Source organism: Eretmochelys imbricata, chromosome 3 (genome assembly GCF_965152235.1).
Source record: "Eretmochelys imbricata isolate rEreImb1 chromosome 3, rEreImb1.hap1, whole genome shotgun sequence".
Lineage (NCBI taxonomy): Eukaryota > Metazoa > Chordata > Testudines > Cheloniidae > Eretmochelys > Eretmochelys imbricata.
In genome coordinates this window covers 104,548,916-104,573,508 of record NC_135574.1, presented here as the reverse complement: position 1 = coordinate 104,573,508, position 24,593 = coordinate 104,548,916, and the positions used below count along the sequence as shown (strand labels likewise).

The following is a 24,593-nucleotide window of genomic DNA, read 5'->3' as shown; positions in this document are numbered from 1 at the left end:
AGTGTGCTGAATACAGGAGTTTACAAAGTATACAGACTGAATTTGTTTGTTCACTTATAAACCAGAAAAGCTGCAGTTCCAAACCTTCTCTCTCAATGTATGCAAATTTCACAGTAAAGACCACACCCTTCCCATAGCACCAGACCACTTTCCATCCTGCGTTTGCAAAATGACTCCTTGAGGAAAGACTACAATGAATGGAGCTAAAACCCTGATGAATGAGGGAGAATCTTGCAGAGCATACATACTACATGAGACAATCTTTTATTTTCCTTACACTCATGACCTGTTAAAGCTGTAATGAAAACAGTCTGTACTTACCCTACTCATTAAATGTAATGACTGCATTAATTATATATACATGAATGCAGCATTAAAATTGAAGTGGTCGAAGATAAAGGCTAGCTATTATGCTAAGCCTCACTGGGCTTTGTCCAGTACAGCACAGACTCTTCATTTCCAAGTTACCAATGCTGTGCGGTATTGGACACCATCACTGTTATGTAATTAGAAAAAAGAGATACTTGTTAGTTCCTCTTGCTGGCAAATTTAAAGGACAATAAGAATTTGTTGACTCTATAAACGATGATTCTATAGTGAATTAAAAGAACCAGGCACAACCTATTGCTCTGCAGTGGTTGAGGGTCATTGAGCTGAACTGATTTACATTTGGCTATACGCTGATGATGCGTGCATTTGGCACCTTCTTTATGTGCTAGTCATCACTTTGTTCTCCAGGTAGAGAGAGAGAGACCTTCTGGACAAACGATATAATGAGTCATTAAACCCTTTTAGCCATCAGGCTGTTATTTATGTCATGTCTTTAATCACATTTTCCACATGATTGGTCTTTCGATGTCAGCCAGACATTTATTGGGCCCCTGAGCTGATGCAGCATGTCCACCTGATCTCCCAGCTTATTTTATCAGCTCAGAAACTGCTATTGACATCAGAATAGAATTTATTTACATACACAGAATTAACAGCTCCTTTTTGTTAATATTTTCAAACAACAACAGGTAAGGGGCAATCAAATAACTAGCTAGAGTAGAAACCATTGCACACGATAATAGCAACACTGTGAAATGCCTCACACATCTTTCAAAATGTGAAATGCAAGTGTATTAGCTACTAAATAAAAGTTAATGTAATTGAAATACCAGTCAGACATACTCCATTCTCCTGTCCACTCCACACCAGTTGAATCTTGCTGCACACTGATATGACTTATTTAATTTGAGGACTTTTAATCAAACTAAATATTTCTCAGGTAGCATTCATTCCTTTTTTCATTTGGCTTACATTTCAGCATGGCAAGGGACCCCCCTTCTTTCCTTCTGCTCCCCCATTTTCTTAAAAGAAAAATAATACATTGAAAATGAATTTATCATCCCTAGAACCAAGGAACTAACAATATCAGCTTGAGCCAAATATAGAATAATTCAAGCTTTCTCAGGTAGCTGGCAGTGGCTCTCAATATAGACCTGGAACAAAACTCACTGGTCCAGCCTAGGGCCTTTTTTGAGGAGTGAACCTTCCTCCCCACCCCAACAGCAGTCACAAAAAGAAACTAGATAAGAACAAACTTATTTTCACTTTTCCCCCCAAGAGGACTGAAACCCAGAGGAAAAGAAGTGTACAATAGTTGTTCTTCATCTATTTCAATAGGAGTGCCAAATGCTTAACAAAACACTTCAAAGTTAATTAAGTTTGTATCAGGACTAAACTTTTGTCTAAATTGTGGAGTAAGTAAATTGTTAACCACAGAGATCACCATTTTCCTAACAGGTAAAAATCAACAGATGTTGGGACATGAAACAACTAATTTCTGGCTTTAAACTCTGAGACTTCATGGTGTGTGTGACTGCACATCACTCAAACGATTCATCTAAAGCATTTCAGCACTCTTCTGGTTGAAGCTGAAGAGGGAGGTAGGAGGGGTCCAGAAAATGGGCAGAGGAAGAAGTTCAAGTATTCCCTTCCATCCCAATTCTAGTCAAAATTTCTGTGTGACAAGTTTTCAGGCCAGCACTAGTTCCTAGTGAAAAAGTTTATTGACCTTTTATTTTCTGTTATTAAGTGTAAGATCCTGAAAATCTAAAATGAGGATCCCCGTCTCCTATTCTCCTCCACCACCACAACTGGAGAAAACCTCATGCCATAGTAGGTGTCAGTTGGCTCCAACAACATCCTCTATCCTGAGTGTAAGGGCAAAATGCCTTTAACCACCCAAAAAGTGAAGTGATCACCTCTCAGTGGTTTGAGCTTTGACCTGCTAAACCCAGAGTTGTGAGTTCAATCCTTGAGGGGGCCATTTAGGGATATGGGGCAAAAATCGGGGATTGGTCCTGCTTTGAGCAGGGGGTTGGACCAGATGACCTCCTGAGGTCCCTTCCAACCCTGATATTCTATGATTCTATGAAAATGCACTGTCTGAGATGCTTTAGGAAATGCCATTTGGACCTAAGAACAAGAAATCATCAGAGTTGTTCATCTGCTGGACAGAATAGCGATAGATGTGTCATTGCTAACGGCATGAAAAGCTCCATTATATATCTACCATTGTAAAGCCATTTTGTAAAGATTTAAAATAATAAAAAAACTGAAGGATACTTCTCCATATAAAACCCTCTGCTTTTTATTCAAGTTCCTTGATTAAGTTAATTTATTCAGTAGAACATATATTTTATTTGGCTATAAAGAGGGAGATATAACAGTATTCTGAGTGCATCAGTTTCTTTCATATGACGACTCTGGGTATGTCTACACTGCAGTTAAAAACCCACAGTTGGCCTGTGCCAGCAGGCTCGGGCTAAGGGGCTATTTAATTGCATAGTAGATGTTCCAGCTTCGGCCTGAGCTCTGGGACCCTCCCACGGGGCCTGGACCAGCTGCAGATTTTTAATTGCCATGTGGACATACCCCTTTTTATCTTTTATTTGCAATATAAATTAGTAAAGGCTGCAACTGAAAATTTAGCACCCAATCCAATACCTACTGAACTCAGTGGAAAGATTATCACAGAGTTCAACAAATGGGGTCCTTATGCATAATTCCTCATGCCCCTGTAAATACTAGAAACACCCACTGAAATCTTAATTATGCATCCAACATGTCTGGCAGCAAGGAGCAGGGGATTTTGTTTTAGTAGCCTGATTTAAGTTATACCTGGACTCTGCAATCACTTACACATGTTTATCTTTATGAACAAGAAATCCCACTGATATCAATGTAATTACTCATGTGCCTAAAGTTAAATAGATGTGTTATTCTTGTGTCTGCAACACTAGGGCTTAAGTACCATAGATTCAAATTTCTCTCAAAAACAAACAAAACAAAATATCTTAAAATCCGGTTCTCTTTCACTTTTCCCTAGTAAGCAAGAAAACAATAGTAATGCAATGTTCCTATTTGTGTTCAAGTATCTTAACTTTTTGACTAACATATTACATTATAGGATTTTTATTTCACATCTGAATTATAAAAAAAATTGTATTGTGTATAAACACAAAAGTCAAGTTTGTGAAATCTTACCACGATTAGTTTAAACCTCCTCTAGCTATACTACACATGTAATTGCTATAAAGATCAGATTCAGATGTGCAAAAGTTTACTTCTGAAGCCACTAAGACAAACTTTCCAGTGACTGCAACTACCACAGGAGCCATCCCAAAGAGACACTGATTGTAAACTACCATAATCTCAATATAATATATGGTATTTCATAATCAATGTCTCCTTGGAATTGTTCATATAGCAGCTGTACTAACTGGAAGGTACGGGTTAGTGGACTGTCTCAAGTTTGAAATGCCTAGCTAGGTCAGTTCAACCTTTGACATTTGACATTGCAGATCAGAGATATCGTGAAGGCTGAGCCTTTTGAAAGAGACCTTAAAATTGAGATATTGGAGTGAAATTTTTCAGAGAGTTTGACAAACAATGCCGTTTTGGTCAACCCTAAACTATTTGCACATTTGACACAGTTCGGTCATTCACAAACCGGACAGACAAGTAGCTGTGGCTAAGCCTCCCGCACCTTACAACCTTTAGTCCAGTGATTAGGACACTTGCCTGGGATCAAATTCCTGCTCTGAAACAGACAAGAAATGGACTTTTTTGATTGTCAGAATTTTCAGTCACATTTCAGATTCAGTTGGACCTAAACCAGGTTATTTTTTCCTCAATTTTTCAGAACTGCCAATGCAAAAAATCAGTTATTCACCCAGCTCTCGTCCTGACAGCTTTTATGGAAATTACAAAAAGCACCCAACACTTTTTAAGATTAGGAGTTTTCCCAGCCGGCTTTGGCCAAAATTTCACCAATCCCTACGCTACCGTTGAGAGTGTTTTGTGCCAAACGGCTGCATTTCAGTGGTGGTGTGCACAGCGTACAGAGAGCCCAATCCTGTAAAGAGATGCGCTGTTGGAAGAGACACAGACAGGTGCTTCCAAGATATGACAGAAGTGGCTCTGCAAACCACCTGGAACCACTCTGCAGGTCATTGCTTAATTATTAGGGCTGTCAATTAATCGCAGTTAACTCACACGATTAACTGAAAAAATTAATCGCGATTAATCACAGTTTTAATTTCACTGTTAAACAACAGAATACCAATTTAAATGTATTAAATATTTTGGGTGTTTTTCTACATTTTCAAATATAATGATTTCAGTTATAGCACAGAATACAAACTGTACAGTACTCACATTATTTTTATTACAAATATATGCATTGTAAAAATGATAAACAAAAGAAACAGTATTTTTCAGTTCACCTCATACAAGTACCACAGTGCAATCTCTTTATTGTGAAAGAGTAATTTACAAATGTAGATTTTTTTTTTTACATAACTGCACTCAAAAATAAAACAATGCAAAACTTTAGAGCGTACAAGTCCACTGAGTCCTACTTTTTGTTCGGACAATCGCTAAGAGAAATGATTGTTTACATTTACAGGAGATAATGCTGCCTGCTTCTTATTTACAATGTCAGCTGAAAGTGAGAACAGATGTTTGCATGGCACTTTTGTAGCCAGCGCTGCAAGGTATTTATGTGCTGGATATGCTAAACATTTGCATGGCCCTTCATGCTTTGGCCACCATTCCAGAGGACATGCTTCCATGCTGATGATGCTCGTTAAAAAAATAATGTGTAAATTAAATTTGTGACTGAACTTGTCAGGGGAGAATTGTATGTCTCCTGCTTTAAGCTTTACCCACATTCTGCCATATATTTCATGTTATAGCAGTCTCAGATGATGACCCAGCATGTTGTTTGTTGTCACAGAATCACAGAATATCAGAGCTGGAAGGGACCTCAGGAGGTCATCTAGTCCAACCCCCGGCTCAAAGCAGGACCAATCCCCAATTTTTGCACCAGATCCCTCAATGGCCCCCTCAAGGATTGAACTCACAACCCTGGATTTAGCAGGCCTATGCTCAAACCACCAAGCTATCCCTGCCCCCCACTTTAAGAACACTTTCACTATAGATTTGACAAAATGCAAAGAAGGTACCAATGTGAGATTTCCCAATGATAGATACAGCACTCGAACCAAGATTTAAGAATCTGAAGTGCCTTCCAAAATCTGAACAGGACAGGGTGTGGAGCATGCTTTCAGAAGTCTTAAGAGAGCAACACCCCGATGCGGAAACTACAGAATCTGAATTGCCAAAAAAGAAAGTCAAACTTCTGCTGATGGCATCTGACTCAGATGATGAAAATGAACACACGTTGGTCTGCATTGCTTTGGATCATTATCGAGCAGAACCCATCATCAGCATGGACGCATGTCCTCTAGAATGGTGGTTGAAGCATGAAGGGGCATATTAATCTTTAGCACGTCTGGCACAAATATCTTGCAACACCGGCTACAACAGTGCCATGCGAATGTCTGTTCTCACTTTCAGGGGTCACTGTAAACAAGAAGCAGGCAGCATTATCTCCTGCAAATGTAAACAAACTTGTTTGTCTGAGTGATTGGCTGAACAAGAAGTAGGATTAAGTGGATTTATAGGCTGTAAAGTTTTACATGGTTTATTTTAGAATGCAGTTATTTTTTCTACATTTGTAAGTTCAACTTTCATGATAAAGAGATTGCACTACAGTACTTGTATTAAGTGAATTGAAAACTACTATTTCTTTTATTTTTACAGTGCAAATATTTGTAATAAAAAAATAAATATAAAGTGAGCACTGTACACTTTGTATTCTGTGTTGTAACTGAAATCAATATATTTGAAAATGTGGAAAACATCCAAAGATATTTAAATAAACAGTATTCTATTATATTTTAATTGTGCGATTAATCACTATTAATTTTTTTAATCACTTGACAGCCCTCATTATTATGTGCATTAGAACAAATAAGAAACTCACTATCAACAGACAATTCTACTTCCACTGTCCAAGCTGAGTCAAATGGAAATGGCCAGCATGAATGATGAAAAGTAAATCAGATTTTTAGAAAACATTAAAATTTTTATAGTCTAAACTGTTATAAGAAAGATTGTGCATGCATGTGTGTTTTGACTGCATCTCTTGAATTTAAATAATAGAACTGAAGTGACTCATGTTTAGGTCAAAACCAAAACACACTCAGGGCTTGGCTACACTTGTGAGTTACAGCACAATAAAGGAGTCCCGGGTGCACTAGCTCACTACCCGTCCACACTGGTAAGGCACGTAGAGCGCTCTGACTCCACGGCTACAGCCCTGCTGGTACTTCACCTCAGCAAGTGGAATAACATTTGCTGCGCCCCCGCTGGAGCACCGCGGCGCCAGTGTGAACGAGATGTTGCATTATTGCGCTCTGATCAGCCTCCGAAAACGTCCCATAATCCCCTGAAGTCAAGTGGCCACTCTTGTCATTGTTTTTGAATCGCTGCAGGAATGCGGATATGCCCTTTGAAAACTCCATTTCTGACAGCCGGCTGCTTATCTGCTCCAAGACAAAGCAAGCCATTAGTGTGGAATGCTATGTGTGAGAGAGAGAGGTGGGTGGGGGGAAGGAGGGGGTCTGCTGCTGTCTGAATTTACAAGACAACATGCTGACATGCTCTCAGCCCCCCAAAAACCCACTCTCTCTCCCCCCATGTGCACACAACACACTCCCTGTCACATACACCCCCCATTTGAAAACCACATTGCAGTCACTTGCATGCTGGGATAGGTGCCCACAATGCACCACTCCCATTGCTGCTGCAACTGCCGCAAATGTGGCCACACCAGTGCACTTGAAGCTGTCAGTGTGGACACACTGCAGCGCTTTCCGTACTGCGCTCTCTGAAGGCTGGTTTAACTCAAAGCGCTCTACATTTGCGAGCATAGCCATGCCCTCAGACTTCAACGGGGCAAGACCGTGCCTTTTGAATGGTTCTATCAATGGTCCCACTATGTTTTCCAAGTATTTAGTTGCAATGAACATATACACTGTAGTCCCAAATCCCTATTCAAATCACTTTGCAGTCCTTCATTTGATCCCAAAGAGACTCAACTCTTTTTTTTTTTTAATGTTAGCAGGATCTACAAAACTGGCAGGAGGCAGAAAAGGTGAAATTGCTGATTTTCTTTCCTGAGGACAGGGCACAGCAATACATATCAGTATATTATACTTTAGGACAAATGGTCTACTGCTACCATGGTTTTGGAGGCAGTCTTTTAAAGATATGTTAGAATACACAAGAAAACATGAAGCACATTTTAGCAGCCAAAAACAAAAAATTATGAATGGGAAGGGGAGTTGTATAAATGCAATAGTGTGAAAAACTGCCTCAGGATCACTGAAGTGAAGCAAGTGCTAGATAAATGCTGATTCCAGTTGAGAAACCAAGAGAAGCAATTTAAGGATCATAACAGAACCTGCAAATCCATTCCGTGGCTATAAATTTCTCTCTTCTTCTTCCATTTTAAAAAATATGATACACACCACCATCCGCTGGATGGACAAAGTGAGAAATAATTCAATACAATGCAGGCTCTTTTGATTTGAATGCCATTTTACTATAATATTTACCTGAAGCAGATGCAAAACAGCCTGGGATGTGCGGAGACCATATAGTGCTGTAAATGATGCCTTCATGGCCTTTAAAAGTGCATAATGACCGCCCCACAGTTGGGTCCCACTAAATAAAATGAAAAACAAAAGTCTGCAGGTGGAGCACAGCAGTACTTAAATCCAATTATTTATTTTGGCCTAAACACAACTTTCCAAGAAGGCTAATTAAAATGTACACTTTTATTCTACTGCGATTTATGTACAATAAAAAGAAGAGGTTTTCATATACGCATTCACAGAGAAACTAAAAAAAAATTATGCAAAGAAACCAGAATATCTCAATATTTTTATATTATATAGCTGTAGATATAAATATAATATTTTTTTACTGTGTCCATCAAACTGTAACTGGGCACACAACAAAACTGAAAATATTTCAATTACCCTTTGAAATGTGTCTGGTCTTTCTGCCATTTAGATATTTTGGGACTAACGGGCATGCACACTTCTATATTAACTAGAAACAAAAGTATCTAAAACCCCATCTTACAATTAGTTTAGCCCAAAATCTCCCAGGGATTTCTTTGGGAATTATATGTCATGGTGGACTGCAGGATCTTCCCTTTAACATATATCATTGAAAGAACTCGTCTGTTTTGAAAGCATACAGCTATGAAGGGCAATGCAGCAATCCAAATTAAAAATAAATAAATAAAAAATGATAGCATCAGTTTAAATAAAGAGGAAAGCAGAAGGAACAGAAAACTGCATAAGAGAGGACACTGTTTCTCAACACAAATTAAGAACTGCAAGTTCCAAAACAAATCACAGTGCTGACCTTCTGTAAAAAACAGACGTACCAATTTGGCAGTTTGATCCCATGAACCAGACACCACTAGCTGTTCTCCTCTAGTTTGGCTCCAGTCAACACTGTAAACCTATAAATATTACAACAGCTTAGTTTAGAACAGCATAAATCTCCAATTTTGATACTCTGCCGAGCCAGAGTTTCATAAAGTGTACCTGGATTTTTAGTTTGTAACACAATCAGCTGGAAATGTGCACATCTGGCACTAAAGAGCAGTCATGAAGCCACTTAACTGTGCAGAAAATTAAATTTAACATTTCAAACAGTTTTTCTTTAGGAGTTCTGCTTTTTGTCGTATATAGATACCAAACAACTATTCCTCTTAAAACTAGGACTAATGAGGAAACAAGTTTGAGATGTGTTATTTATTTGTTGTGGAAAGATTCATTAGTCACTTCTTAGCATATCTCTACACTGCAATTAAAAACCCACACCTAGCCCATGCCAGCTAACTCAGGCTCGAGCTAAGGGGCTATTTAATTGCAGGAGAGATGTTCCAGCTTGGACTCCAGCCTGGTCTCTGGGACCCTCCTGTGACGCACTCTATATATAAAAAGAAAAGGAGGACTTGTGGCACCTTAAAGACTAACAAATCTATCTGAGCATAAGCTTTCCTGAGCTACAGCTGCATCCGATGAAGTGAGCTGTAGCTCACGAAAGCTTATGCTCAAATAAATTTGTTAGTCTCTAAGGTGCCACAAGTACTCCTTTTCTTTTCACGGATACAGACTAACACAGCTGCTACTCTGAACTCTATATATAGAGTGTGAATATAATGTAACTAAAATATGCTTCATGCAAAAGGTCTCTTGTAAAGTATCATTACAAAGCTTATAATCTACTGAGTGTGGTCATCCTATTTGTATAAATGTATCACTCTTGTATCTGAAACTAGAAATATGAAATATAACTCTGAGGGCCTATTGTAGTTATGCAACGTGTGGGCCATTAATGGTGGTTTGGAATCTTGATGGCTCCCATCAACCAGGACAATTGACTGTGGATGGCTCTGTTTGCAGGCAGGCCTTCCTGTGAGTCAGGCTGGGAGGAATGAAGGCTTGGGGGTCTCACAGGACATGTGACCATGTCACCTGAACTGGAATCCATCTTTAACCTGGTGCTTTTCCACTGAGAAGGAGGGATGGGAACCCAGAGGGACAAAGGATTCCAGCCTTATGCCAAAGATATGTAAGTGGGTGGAACAGAACAAGGGAGGCAGCCATCATGAGGAATCCTCTAGCTACCACCTGAGCTGGAACAAGGGCTGTACCAGGGGAAAGGATGGTGCCCAGACTAGGAAGGTGTCCAGCTCCAGTCTGTGAAAGAAACTTATTGAAACATCTCTAAAGGTGAGATTTTATCTGTATTCAGTTTTTATTACTGTACTAGACTTAGACTGGCGTGTTTTATTTTATTTTGCTTGGTAATTCACTTTGTTCTGTCCGTTACTACTTGGAACCACTTAAATCCTACTTTCGGTATTTAATAAAATCATTTTTTACTTATTAATTAACCCAGAGTATGTATTAATAGTTGGGGGGGCAAACAGCTGTGCATATCTCTCTATCAGTGTTATAGAGGGCGAACAATTTATGAGCTTACCCTGTATAAGCTTTATACAGGGTAAAACAGATTTGTTTAGGGTTTAGACCCCATTGGGAGTTGGGCATCTGAGTGTTAAAGACAGGAACACTTCTGTAAGCTGCTTTCAGTTAAGCCTACAGCTGTTAGGGGACATGGTTCGGACTTGGGTCTGGGTTTCCAGCAGGCTAGCGGGTCTGGCTCAAACCAGGCAGGGCACTGAAGTCCTAAGATGTCTGGGAAGGAAAGCAGGGGCAGAAGTAGTCATGGCATATCAGGTGGCACCTCCCAGGGTGGTTCCGTGATCCAACCCGTCACACCTCCCACCTCACAGGGTCCCAGTGCCCGAGCTGGAGCCCAAACTAGAATGTGTACCCCACAATTAAAAGCCCCTTAGCCTGAGCCCAGTCAGCTGGCACAGGCCAGCAATGAGTTTTTAATTGCAGTGTAGACGTACCCTTAAAGAATTCAAAATCTCATTTTTTATTTACACAAAGTGAAACAGAACTTTATAGTTGGCCTGTTTGGACACTTATTGGTATGTTTAATAGAGAAATTTAAAAGCTGAACTCATTACATAGAATTTTATACCTTTGAAACTCTTCTCTCTCATGTTATATAAAACAAACCTACATTAGATGAAAGTTCAAGTTGCAAAGTCGAGCACCCTAAAACCTAGGAAATGCTGCAATTAAGGTTGAACACACAATCTTATAAGGCATGTGCACAAGGCAGGCAAATTAACAGTCTCCTTGCCTAGGCAGTCCCAGTCTTTCCCATCCCTCTGTTCAAGAAAGTCCTGCTCAGCCCCATGCATCCCGCATGGCTTTCCTGTGCCAAGTACAACCCACCTGAAATCAGTGGGTTTGTACTCAGCACAGCTAAGCCATAGTACTGCAGACACAACTAAAAGCAAGAAAATCCCAAATTATAGCCCACTTCTCGACTGTACTCTAATGCCCACACAGCATGTTTCCACAGACAATGGACTCATCACATGGAACTCCTTTCTGCCTCCAACAGATATGGGAATACAGTACACACAACACGTTAACTCCCCTCACATTACTACACAAAACCTTAGTTATGAACTCACAAACACTTAAATGTGCTCATCAACCAGGAGCACTTACTAATGTTGCTGAGACTGTTAAGGTTATAGACTGTGATGATACTACAGATCCCTGTGCCCTTCCACCACAACTCACCCCAATTTGCCAGAGTACTGATGGAAAAGAGAAGGAGGCAGGGATGGGAAAATAAAACAGACCTATGGGGACAGCACTGATACTTTAATTCTCCATTTTGTGAACAAATACCGTACACTAAAGTCATATATAGATAGCTTCCTATCTCCACATTTCTCATCATCATATTTTACACAGAATATTGCCTTCAGTGATGAGATCTGCAGATAGCCCACTACAAGGACACCATTCAAAGCCCAAGTCGCCTCTTCCTTGGCTAAATAAGGATACTTGTTTCCACATCTGATAGCTGAATCTCATAATATCCCACTTTAACCTATACTGAAGTATTAGTATGTGATACTAGCCAAGTTTCATACCAGAAAGAGACAAACGTATCTAAAGTTCATATCCAGGTTCTTAGAGGATAGGTCCATCAATGGCTATTACCTAGGATGGTCAGCGATGCAACCCCACACTCTGGGTGTCCCTAAACCTCTAACTGCCAGAAGCTGGGACTGAACAACAAGGGATAGATCACTTGATAATTGCCCCATTTTGTTCATTCCCTCTGAAGCATCCGGCACCATCAGAAGACAAGATATTGGGATAGATGGATCATTAGTCTGACCCAGTATGGCTGTTCATACGTAAAACTACATCCCTAGTCAGCAAACAGTTGACATTTCTTTGGTCATTAGTACCACAACTAATTCCCTTTCACGCTCATTATACATCCACCCACAATATACACATCCAGTTCCTCAATCACACATGCATGCATATGTGCTAACACTATGGGTGCTCCAATAACCACCCGCAGCCCCCCCCCGCCCCCAATCAGCTCCTCCCCTCCCCACAGTGCTTCTCACCCGCCGGCAGGCCCCACTGATCAGCGCCTCCCCCTCCCTCCCAGTGCCTCCCGCCTGCCGCAATCAGCTGTTCCACAGGGTGCAGGAGGCATTGAAGGGGAGGGGGCCGGAATGGGGCAGGAAGAGGTGGGGTGGGGGCGGTGCCTGGGCTGGGTGGGGAACACTCCCTGGCACACAGAATCATGGAACTGGACGTGACTTTGAAAGGTCATCTAGTCCAGTCCCTGCACTTGTGGCAGGACTAATTATCTAGACCATTCCTGGCACCTCTGCTCACATGCACAATCATAACTCCATCCTCAGATGAGTTAACGCAGAAAATATATGGGTAGTATATATTTAATCTTGGTGTTAAAGTTGTTCATTTTATGTTGAGTAACTGAATATGCGTATTGTAGGTGGCTGTGTGCTCGAAGTGAAAGGGAGTTCATTGTCAAGCTAAGAATCGGAGTGCATTTGAATGGTAAGGCATGTGTATAGTGGCTGGTGTGGATGTTAATGTTGCTTAACTGGAGATTTCCTCAATTTTTAGAAATGGTGCTGAAAGGTAACACACTTAGTCAATTACTTTTTTTTATACAGAGATGGACATACGTCAACATTCTGGATTTCCCAGAAGCGAGACAACAGAGTTCCACGCTTAATTCATAGTAGTGCCATTCAAATCATTATTTAAAACTGTGTTATTTAAGAGACTTGACACATTGCTCCCTCTTGTAGCTTTTTCAGCCTGACCCTGCCATTGCAACTAATATTGCTATGTTACCTAGGGAGTCATTCCAGGCTGACAGTTCGAAACACTGTCTTGTCTCCTGCTCTAACCCTCTCTTTTCTACTTCAGTTTGTACTGGACATACTCTGTCACGCTTAAAACATACATCAACAGGAAACGTACATTGGTATTTCCTGGATGTAAAAACATGTTAGCTCTCCTTGCCATGAAGTGAAATGCAACACTGCTACTGGCTGCTCAATACTGCCCATCATTCATGTCAGTCACATCTTAAACTTGATCTGCAAGCTGATCAACAGCAGTCAGTGCCAAATGTTTCTTTCATTTTCATTTGAAGTGGCAGATGGTACAATTATGAAATAATCTGCCTATAGTGGAAAATTTCTTCCTAATTCTGGCCACTAATGACTAGTTTATGCTCTTTACACTGTATAGGAAAATTACAATGATCAATACTATTCTTTGCAGAAGACAGCTGCAATGAAATTGGCTATAATTCTTGACAGATAGTTTTTAAGAAATCACTGGTCAGCAAAACCACTTCAAGTCAATGCCTTTCTTTGAACATCATATTTCTTCAGGTCTGTAAGAAAATAATTCCTCAACTTTATGAGAGCTAACAGGCAATCATTCATTCGTAGGAGTTTCAGCCTTGCAAAAAGAGGTGAACCACACAAGCTAATAATTTCTGCACCTCAGAAAGATTACTCCCAGTTTAGATATATCAGGTATAAATATTTATAAATATATATCAATTTATGTTACTAAATATGAAACAAATTCTGATATTGCAGTATTTTATCTTTAAAAAATTCAATCCAGTCTTAATTTTGTCAATAGATGTAATGTAAGGCTAGTCAGACCAATAAAAAGATCCATGCTAGTCACAATTTTTCCATTTAAACAGTGGGCCCGAAATCTTGTGCAATTTGGGCCTGTTGTATTAATTCAGCTGGAATATATGGACCCAAAGAGATAAAGGTGTAACATAACCCAGTCACTGCCCAACATTAAACTGTTTTAAACAAGGTTTGGAGTTTCACATGCAGAGACCTCAGCCTGCTTAATCCCCTGGCAAACATCATTAAAAATCCTTTTAACCTTTTATCAGAGATACAGAAAAGAAGGAAAAAATTAAAGCATTTGAAATGGAAAGTATTAAATAAGGCTTTCATTTTAACAACATCCACTGTTCCCTTTACTCTATCTGGAGAGAGTTTTTCAAAGGAATACACCCCTTGATTGACAGAATTTTAGATGGTATCAAAGATGGTAACTGTTTTTGGGGAAAAGAGAAGAAGTTACTTGAGATGGCTGGAGCTGTTAAAGTCTGATCCCATTTCATAAGATGACAAAACACACATACACAAAGGGGAAAGACAAAGACAGAAAATGCAGCTTCTGTCTCTGATGTTTTCACTTACAACCTCATTACTGGAAAAAACACAGGTACAGTGTGTTACAGCTACTTCAAGACCTGGCAAACTTGAACAAGCGTTGGGCTGTTTAGGTGATTGCTTTAAGTTGCCTCTTTCTGGTCACAGGCTTACAGCAGTGTTGCAAAATATGCTGTCCTGGCTGGCTAAGCAAGACTGTTATTAGAGAGAAGTAAAAAAGCAGAGAGATAGGAAAGAGAAGAAATAAGGTAGGGAAGGAAAAGGACACGAAGTCGCACATCCTAAGTGGTATTTGGGATTCAGCTGGAGCCAGTAGAGGTGGCAGTGTCATCTGGGCCCCGCTCTTGGCCCGGTCCTATTAGGACTTCTTTCAGGATGAGAATAAAGGTTTGGGGTCCCAGGAAACAGTGGGGTGGCTGCCATGATGGTGAAGTTTGCCCCGTCCCCATCTCTCATCTTTCAGTCAGGCAGCACTGCAGTCCATTAGCTCCCCCTACCCCCGAAGTCCCTTTTTCACAAACCTGAAAGGAGTGATGGTGGAATAGCCCATCCCTTCATTATTTTGTCCATCAATCAGGCCTAATTTCCAATACAGCAATTTTGGTTCACTGATTTCCAGTTCCACACTTTTCTTGTTTACCAAGCATGATCTTAATACAATCCTTGAGTTATATCAGCAGGCCTTTTGTTAGACTGAATTAGTGCACTGTGTCCCGCTTTTGCGCTTTTCCCCATCAACATTTGTTATAGGTCTTATGAATTTTCAGTCACTTTTCAAATATGAGCTTGCAATTAGGGTACATTTGTAGGCCCAGTTAACACAACAGGACTAATTGTGGATCACCTCTTTTGAAGAAGGTCCTTTAGAAAGATTTTCAATTATCTGCCTCTCCCACCCAAAGTATGTTATATCACTTTGAATGGGTTCCCTTTAGAAGTCTAGCACTCCTTTCTGCAGGCTGAGTTCACAATGTTACATGACTTTTCCTTCTGACATGCCTCTGCTTCAGGGTTCTGACATGCCGAAGATATACAGGTTACAGTTATTCCACCTATTCCCCATTTTGAGAACCAAGTAATTAAAAGAGTAACAGTCAGTCTAAAAATGCAGTGAGGTAAAATATTGTTGAAGGAGATATTTCCATTTTAATAGTTTGTAAAAACAACAGGAATAATTTATATTCACTCTCTGTGGTAAGCAGAGAGGGAGAAAGCGTCCAACTTTAAATAGATGCTACTTCCTCCTTCTTTATAACCTTGAGATGTGTACACACACAAACAAATTCAGGTTAGGCATATTATATGAATAGGTTTAGGATTTCTTTTTATGCTTAAAGGGCACAAATAACTATTCTGAGACTAGGGCCCCACGGATATTTGAAGGCTCTTGCCTTTTCCCACCCTGAATATGAAGAGTCCTGAGAATCTGCATATTGTCTCACTTTACACCCTTCATGGGTACCATTGCTGCAGACACCATCCTTCTAGTTGAGACTTGTCCTGTTCAATGCCACATTCTACTGAATGAGTACCCCAACCTAATCTTGGAGCAATCAAGAATAAAGTCTTTGAAGTATTTCTAAAAATATATTAATTTTAGGTGCCCAAATGTCATCTACTATAAACACAATATGTAATTTACCTCATGTTCAACAGTCTTAAAGATGTAAGTTCATGCTATAGCCCCAAGCAAAGAAAAAACATTTTCCAATAGTGATTCTGCAAGTGAGCCCTTTAATAATCCAAGCAGTAAAAAAGTAGGCCATTAACATTTTTAATTTTGCCTCTTTTACCTCCTGAGTGTGCTCTTTATAGACTTGCAGTGGACCTGTGGGTTTAGCAGTGTCCCAGATCTGCAGAGATCCATCCCCACTAGAAGTGACCAGCACGTGTTCATTGTTCTCACTCCATGTCACATCAAACAGGCCATCATTCCAGTCAAAACTAAACCAGGGCAATCAAGATATTCATCCATGAGAAATGACTGTATAGCTGGTTGGGTTATATTCAAAGATTAATCAACAAGATTTTTAATTTACCACATTCTGAACATACTAATTTTTTGTATGTTTGACTTTCCAAAGAATCTTCTTAGAAGAAATTCTGATGATACCTTGAAAGCTTTAAAAAAATTTATGTTAGAACAGGTCAGCACAAGACAGCCAAAGACCATCACCTTTCCTATAGAGCAGCGGTGGGCAAACTACAGCCCGCGGGCCAGATAAGCAGCATGGTAAGGGGGCGGGTGGAAGGGGGGGTTGGATAAGGGGCAGGAGGTCCTCGGGGGCAGTCAGGGGACAGGGGCAGAGGTTGGGGGGGGGGGCGAGGGGCGGTCAGGAGACAGGGAGCAGAGGGGGTTGGATAGAGGGTGGGGACCCGGAGAGGGCGGTTAGGGGACAAGGAGCAGGGGGAGTTGGATACGGAGTGGGGCAGTCAGGGGGCGGGAAGTGGGAGGGAGTGGATAGGGGGTGGGGGCCGGGCTGTTTTGGGAGGCACAGACTTCCCTACCGGGCCCTCCATACCATTTCACAACCCCGATGTGGCCCTCAGGCCAAAAAGTTTGCCCACCCTGATATAGGGACTGAGGTCTGATTTCCATCTCAACCTTCCTGAGCAAATGGGAGCGCTATAGAGGTAGTGCCAGCTTGGATATATCATAGAGCTATTATTTATCACTAACTGAGATACCAAAATATCCAAGTCAATCTCTACTTCTATTGCACTGAAGGAAGGGCATGCCACTCATTGATCTACAGTGACCACTCTGGTTGACAGCAAAACATCATTAAGTGATTCGAAGTGTCCCATCCAGTCCTTCTTATCCATAAGGATGCTGATCGTAATTCAGAGCCTTCAGGGTGGGAGTGGTAAACATGGAGCAGACCTCCAAGGTTCTAACAAAGAAACATAGGGCCTCCCACTACAAACAATGAGGGGATAAAAAGTACTTTCATTACTGAACCACTAATATTCATTTATTACTATAATACTATACCCAGCAGTAGCAGTACAATATTTAACTGCTATAAGTAGCCTGCCATCTAATTAACCAACTGAAAAAATATCTGCTGGTATCTAAGAGTAAGGTAATTTATTATATTTCTATTTAAATTCTCATCTCAGATAAGCTTTATGTTTCAAGTTGTGTCAACACTTCTCTTACAATCAGAACACCACATGTTTTTAGGTGGGCCATTGTTGAGCTGTGAAAGGAGACAGCCCAAAAAGAACTACGAGAGGATTCACCATTCCCCAGAAAAGATCAATAGGGAAATACCTACAAAGTTTAGCTTCCACAGGTCCCGCTTCATTCATTCATTCGAACAAACCCATTCAGTGAAAAGTTTTGGGTCCAAGGAGCAATGCAAGGGCAGCAAGACTCAACATGCAACAATAAGCTAGGGCAGAGACACTGCTTTTAACTTGCACCACTCTGCTGCCCCTAAATTGCTTACTTTAAGGATGGTGTCAACTTTAACTTTAAAAATACCATTTAATATTTTAAGCCAGATAATATAACCAGATCTTTGTACCTAAGTAATGGAAGTGTATATTCAATATATCATACAGCCATTATTTATCACTAACAGAAATACCGAAATATCCAAGTCGGTCTCTTTCACTAAAGTTTCTATAACAAATACTTCTTATTAAAAAGTTATAAAGTTGTTACCTTCTGAAAAGACAAATCCCAGCTTCATTTTGTTCCAGCACTGCCAGAGTTCCACAACCTGAAAAAACAAGAACAGCACAATGCAACAGAGCCAATTTTTTTAATCCACTGGAAACTATGATGCACTGTGATAGTTTATACTACAGTGCAAATATGGAAGGCACCTGAATCTGATAGAGGGACCTGCGCAATTAGCTGTGCTTATAAATAGCTTCTTTGGCTATATTTATGCCCTTTTGCTACTTCATCTGTGTCAGTTTTTGATGCTTCTGACAGCAAAATGGGAAAAAGGGACAACTCAGTGCAAATAAAGCATTTTTATATTTTCTTTTGAATAACCTTATGTTGCAAACACACATCAGTATGGGATTATATAGATCCTTTTATAATATACTAGGGATAATACTACAGAAAAATGTGATAAGAATGAAGCTTATTATGGGTGAAATGAGAAATGTAGGAAATTTGATTCTAAGGAAATGGAATTCAGATAAAACCCTCCTATATCAAAGTGAAAAAAAAGTATCATGTTTCTATCTGAATATTATTAAACATGCTGTTCTTAAAAGAAAGATGTAAGGCTACAATCCTGTAATAAGCGCAGCACGGGGATCCAACAGAGCTCAACCGTGGGTGCTAGAATGTACCTATGAAGGCAGTTGCTAAGAGTACTATAATGTTTTCATCCAGTTTATTTTGTATATTGTACTACTATTTAATTCTAGTCAGACTCACTCTTGCCTCTGTACAGTCAGTTTTCCTGTTTGAGAGGATCTTTCCCACAGCAAGAGAGAAAATATTATGTAAATATAGGATAATCAGATTGGGAAGGAGACTCGGGAAAAATTGGCAGGGAGTCTGGGGTAGATGTAGAATCTGCAATTCACTATCTCATTAAAAAGTAGCAAGTAGCAATATAGATGGCCTTTATGGGAAACAGGAGCAAAAAATAGAGGAAATCAGTAAATGTTTTGGGATATGTTGACAATATGTAAGCAACTTATGAATCCAACAATATATTTGGATTGAACAAAAACTTAACAGTACAGCCTTTGAAGATATAAAAATATATGAGCTATTTTGCTTTAATAAGGTTTACAATAAGACCACCTAACACTCACTTTGCGTATCATTTTTCCCTTTATTATATGTGTTATAAACAATAAAACAAAGATAGGCTAAAATCTAATACAACTGTGCTATATCCATAAATTGGAAAAAAATTAGTGGCTTACATTAAGAAAAAAAAAATTGAATACAAAGTCTGGAGGTATTGCACTTACAGGCCAAAAAAGTATTCTGAATACCATGCATTACATACTGTGAAGATTAGACATTATGGGTGGGATCCACAAAGGTACTTAAACACTTAAGTCTCAGGTTAAGATGCCTAAGTCCCAGTTGTGGTTCCATTGCAATTATACAAAACTCCCACTGAGCCCTGTAGGCTCCTAAACTAACTTGTCTCTTATGTTTTCAAGGTAAAAAAGTTCCCATGTGCCTAAGTTTCTGCCTCTGAGCACGTGCATTGCTGCCTCTCTCCAGGCATCTGGACACTTATCACCTGCCTAAGCTTCACAGTGAATCACAAACCGACGGAAGACATGCATTTGGCCGCCTGTATATGTATGGGGCCTGATCTGACAAGTGGCCTCTGAGCATGCCTACAAGATTGGAGCCCATTCAAAATATGGCTAGAAGGAGATGGTGCTGGTACTCACCTTATAACTAGGACCCTACCAAATTCAAGGTCCATTTTTGTCAATTTCAGTCATAGGATTTAAAAAATCACAAATGTCATTATTTCAGCTATTTAAATCTGAAATTTCACAGTGTTGTAATTGTAGGGGTCCTGACCCAAAAAGGAGTTGGGGAGGTCCACAAGGTTATTGTAGGGGGGGTTGCGGTACTGCTACCCTTACTTCTATGCTGCTGCTAGTGCTGGGCAGCTGGAGAGCGGTGGCTGCTGTCTGGAAGCCCAGCTCTGAAGGCAGAGCCACTGCCTGCAGCAGCACAGAAATAAGGATGGCATGGTATGGTATGGCCACCTTTACTTCTGCTCTGCTGCCTGCACAGCTAGGCCCTCAGCCAGCAGCCACCACTCTCCAGCTGCCCAGCTCTGAAGGCAGCAGCGCAGAAGTAAGGGTGGCATGGCAAGAGAACTTGTGGCACCTTAGACACTAAATTTTTTGGGGGCATAAGCTTTCTTGCGCTAAAACCCACTTCATCGGATGCATGCAGTGGAAAATACAGTAGGAAGATAGATATATATATATATATATATAGACAGAGAACATGAAAAAATGGGTGTTGCCATACCAACTGTAATGCAACTAATCAATTAAGGTGGGCTATTATCATAAGGAGAAAAAAAACTTTTCTAGTGATAATCAGGATGGCCCATTTCAAACAGTTGACAAGAAGGTGTGAGTAACAGTAGGGGAATAAAATTAGCATGGGGAAATAGTTTATACTTCGTGTAATGTCCCACTCCCAGTCTTTATTCAAGCCTAATTTAATGGTGTCCAGTTTGCAAATTAATTCCAATTCTACAGTTTCTCTCTGGAGTCTGCTTTTGAAGTTTTTTTGTTGGAAAACTGCAACTTTTAGGTCTGAAATTGAGTGACCAGGGAGGTTGAAGTGTTCTCCGACTGGTTTTTGAATGTTATAATTCTTGATGTCGGATTTGTGTCCACCTTTTTTTTTTTTTTTTTTTTTTAAAAACAAGGTGTCCCTAAGCTGTCTAACTCCATGTGGCAGGTGCCTGTTGATGGATCACATGCAGAAGTAGGCACCTATCACCATGAAAGGAGTGGGACATAGCACACACATCTCTCCTTGGCATCTTCCATTAGCTATTTTAGGCACTTCCCTGCCTAGCATGCTGGCATTGTGGATCATTCTTAGGAGTGTATCTCTCCCCATTCATTCTATAGGGAGCATAGTGTATAATTCTGCTTTACCGATCACAGTGTTGTTCCTATGATTTTCTAAGTGCCTAGAAGTTAGGTGCCATAATGCTAAGTGTTACAATGCCTAATGCCCACCATAGATCCATACACGCAAAATGATTGCCTAAGAACTGTTCTTCAATCAGCCAGCTAAGGCCAAGTTTTCAAAGTACGTATACACAAGTAAGTACTTAAGCATCTAAATGCCTAGTTAGCAACATAATGTCCAATCTGGATGTACAGATGCCTTAACTGGAGATATATGAATGTGCAAGAAGGCTTCTGTCACCTTTTTTCACACCAAATTAACTAAAAATAAATTTTACACAACGCTGACATCAAGGCCTCCCCTTTACTACTTTAATAAGTTATTTTCTATTCAAAAGCAGTTCCTCTGATTTGCTAAACACTAGTTGCCACAACATACTTTATTTTAAATATGTATTTTTCTGAGTTTTGTGCATGTTTATTGGAAGCGTTAACGGGCCACCTATCTCCACCCAGCAATGCAGTGTGTATACTTTTTTCCAGTAGTCCATGGTGTTATGATTGGTTAAATGGAAAAGATCTGCTTTTCTTTTCTCTTAAGCACACTATTTCTCTCCCAGAAGAGAAATTTAATTCCAGCAAGGAAGTTTAGAATTAAAGAGTTAGAGTTTAAGACCAGATCACGAGGTCTGACCTCCTGACCATCCAGCACCCAAACACTAAACACAGCAACTAAAATTAGACCAAACTATTACAGACCATGCGAGACTAAACTATTATATAGTCTTCCCTTCACTGCTATGCAGTAGTTACACCTCTGTAGCTTCAGCTAATAGTCTTTCTTTCTGCAAGCAAAATATTCCCAGTTATGCTAATCCCATTTAAGTGAAATGGCAAAACATCAAATGACTTCAGGATAGTAGGACTGGGCCCATCAATCCCAATCCCGTGAAAGAATACCTGCATAACTACCCCATGCATAAGTTGGCCCAGTTATGTGACTAAAGTTATGTGTATCCTTAAGTATTTACAGGCTAGGACTGCAAGCTGGCTTACTGTAGATACAGTACTACAGTACATTCCTTCTGTATCTAATGGAGGTTATAGGTTAGGTTAATGAAAACAGACAGTTTTATTTTTCTTATATTTTAAGAGTGACATTTTTCTGTACTATATTTGCTGTACAGGAAAACACTAAATGTTGTTTTAAAACACTATTTACAAAGTACCCAATTTTATTAGACATTGCAAGTTATCATTTGTAGGACCTTCTTCCCATAAACACCATAACATTTTTAAGGTAGATGAACAGTTAAAGTAATTTAACCGCTAAAAAGGTTTGAAAAGCTCAAAAAGGTAATGCCAGCAGACACTTTTGCATGTGTGTGACAGGACTTGTACAAGTAGCCCACTGACCTTAATAGGTGTATTCATATAAACAAGTATTAGCAGGATTGGGACTAAAGTGAAACTATAATTTTTCTTAACATCCTTTCAAAAATCGGAAGTAATAAATTGGTTTTTAAACACCCACTCACTTTCAATAACCTAATGTCTTATTAGCTGAATAAATATTTGTTTGCAATACACAAGTTTAAAGATGACAGTATCCCTTTAACTAGAATTAGAAAACCCCAAATCAGTAGCAGTCTACATTTTATATGCATTTATAAAATATTTGTAGTCTATGTAACCACGGGATTTTCGTTCCTCCAAACACAGCAAAACTGAAAAGTCAGATAGAACACAGAGTGAGAATGGGTGGTAACACTTCAGCTCAGCACCTTACAGGTCAAAAGGTCCTAGTGCATATTTCATACGCTACCTAGTCTCTCTCATTCCCCCCTCCCGCTCCCCACTGGGGCAAGAGAGAACCCCCCCCCACACACACACACACAAAGCACAATAATTGACTGGTCTAATCAGTAGCTGCACTCCACAGGCAGCGGCAGCACCGCAGTCTCTGGAAGCAGCACCGAGGAAGGGGAAAGAAACTGTTAAAATTCCTTGGGAGTCAAAGTTGCCAAAAGTCTCAAAGCAAGGGGCGGAGACAAACAACACTGTACAGTAACACAGGCCCCAAGTCCAAACACACTTATGCGCATGGAAGTTATCCAGGTGTAGGAGGTATGGTTGCAAAGCCCAGCGCCAGCGCACGCAAGGCATAACGCGGAGCAGACCGTAAAGGGGAGGCAGAGCAGGGAGGAGGAAGAGGCATTCTCACGCTACAGAGCTCGGCAGGGACTGACATTTCCCCAGAGCGAGCTCAGGCACCAGGGCCTCACGGGGCTACAGCGGGTGTCAACGCAGGCTCAGGGGGAGGGGGCGCAAGGGTGTCGCAGCTTCCTGGCCGGGGAGAGCGCCGGGGCTGCAGCCCCGCCCCGCAATAAGCGTGGGGGTGGGAGAGGCAGTGAGCCCGGGGGGCGGGGGTGGAGGACAAGGCCCCCAGCAGCTCCCCTCCAAGGAGGGTAACTCGTGGCGGGGGGGGGGGACGCGGCCCCTCCCTCACCGGCGATCCCGTAGTACTGCGCGGCGGCGCAGGCCAGGCGCCCGGGCAGGTAGGGCGAGAACTCCACCGCGTAGCCATGTCGCCCCGGCAGCCGGAAGGCCTGGGCGCGCCGAGCGCCCGCACCGGCCCCGCTCATGGCCGCGGCGCCGGGTGGCCCGGCTGGGAGAAACGGGCCCCCCTCGCTCTAGCCCCACAGCGCGCGCGCGCGGGCACACACACGTGGGGCCGCTCCGGAAGCGCCCGGCAAAGGGGCGGGGCTCTGCGCGCGGCGCCGCCATCTTGGGTTTGGGCAAGACGCTACGCAGCTCCTCGAGGGGCCGTGGAGGGACTGTTGTCAGGGGCAACAGGCACGGCTAAGCCCCGCCCTCGGCCCTTTCTGGGCCCGCGACCTGGGCTGGGATTGGCTTGCCATCCCCTCCTCCGCCTTTTCTGCTCTCGCAACAACACTTGGTAGGGTTGCCAAATCTCCAGGATTGTCCTGGGGTCTCCAGGAATCAAAAATTAATCTTTGATTAAAGATTATGTCATATGATGAAACCTCCGGGAATACTTCCAACCAAAGTTGGCAATCCTGCCATCATCCACCACCTTCACCCACGTTGGCCTCCTGCCTGATGTACAACCGGCTCCCTCACCATCTGCGGTCACAGCCAGGCGGAGGAGTGTGAAGCACAGGCTCACAGGGCGCTCACGGGGTTGCTCTGGTTTTAGGGCCAGTCCTGCAAATACTTAATGCAGCACCACGCTTAACTTATTCATGTGAACAGTCCCACTGACTTCAGTGAGCGCCCCAACCTATTTAGGGGAAGTTCTGTGGCCTGTGTTACCGAGGCGGTC

General features: G+C 41.3%; 1 protein-coding gene across 2 annotated transcripts in view; it reads right to left on the bottom strand.

The window, feature by feature from the left end:
• The window catches only part of PEX7 (peroxisomal biogenesis factor 7), an 81,427-nt gene extending 57,477 nt beyond the window's left edge, over positions 1 to 23,950 (bottom strand). For both annotated transcript variants that reach the window (XM_077813105.1, XM_077813104.1), the window contains exons 1-5: positions 23,757 to 23,950; positions 18,309 to 18,366; positions 16,429 to 16,579; positions 8,858 to 8,935; positions 8,016 to 8,124 (exon numbers count right to left, since the gene is read on the bottom strand). In XM_077813105.1, coding sequence (XP_077669231.1) covers positions 8,016 to 8,124; positions 8,858 to 8,935; positions 16,429 to 16,579; positions 18,309 to 18,366; positions 23,757 to 23,892 — 532 coding nt within the window. In that variant the 5' untranslated portion in view covers positions 23,893 to 23,950. The remainder of the gene's footprint in view (positions 1 to 8,015; positions 8,125 to 8,857; positions 8,936 to 16,428; positions 16,580 to 18,308; positions 18,367 to 23,756) is intronic.
• Between the last annotated feature and the right edge of the window lie 643 nt (positions 23,951 to 24,593).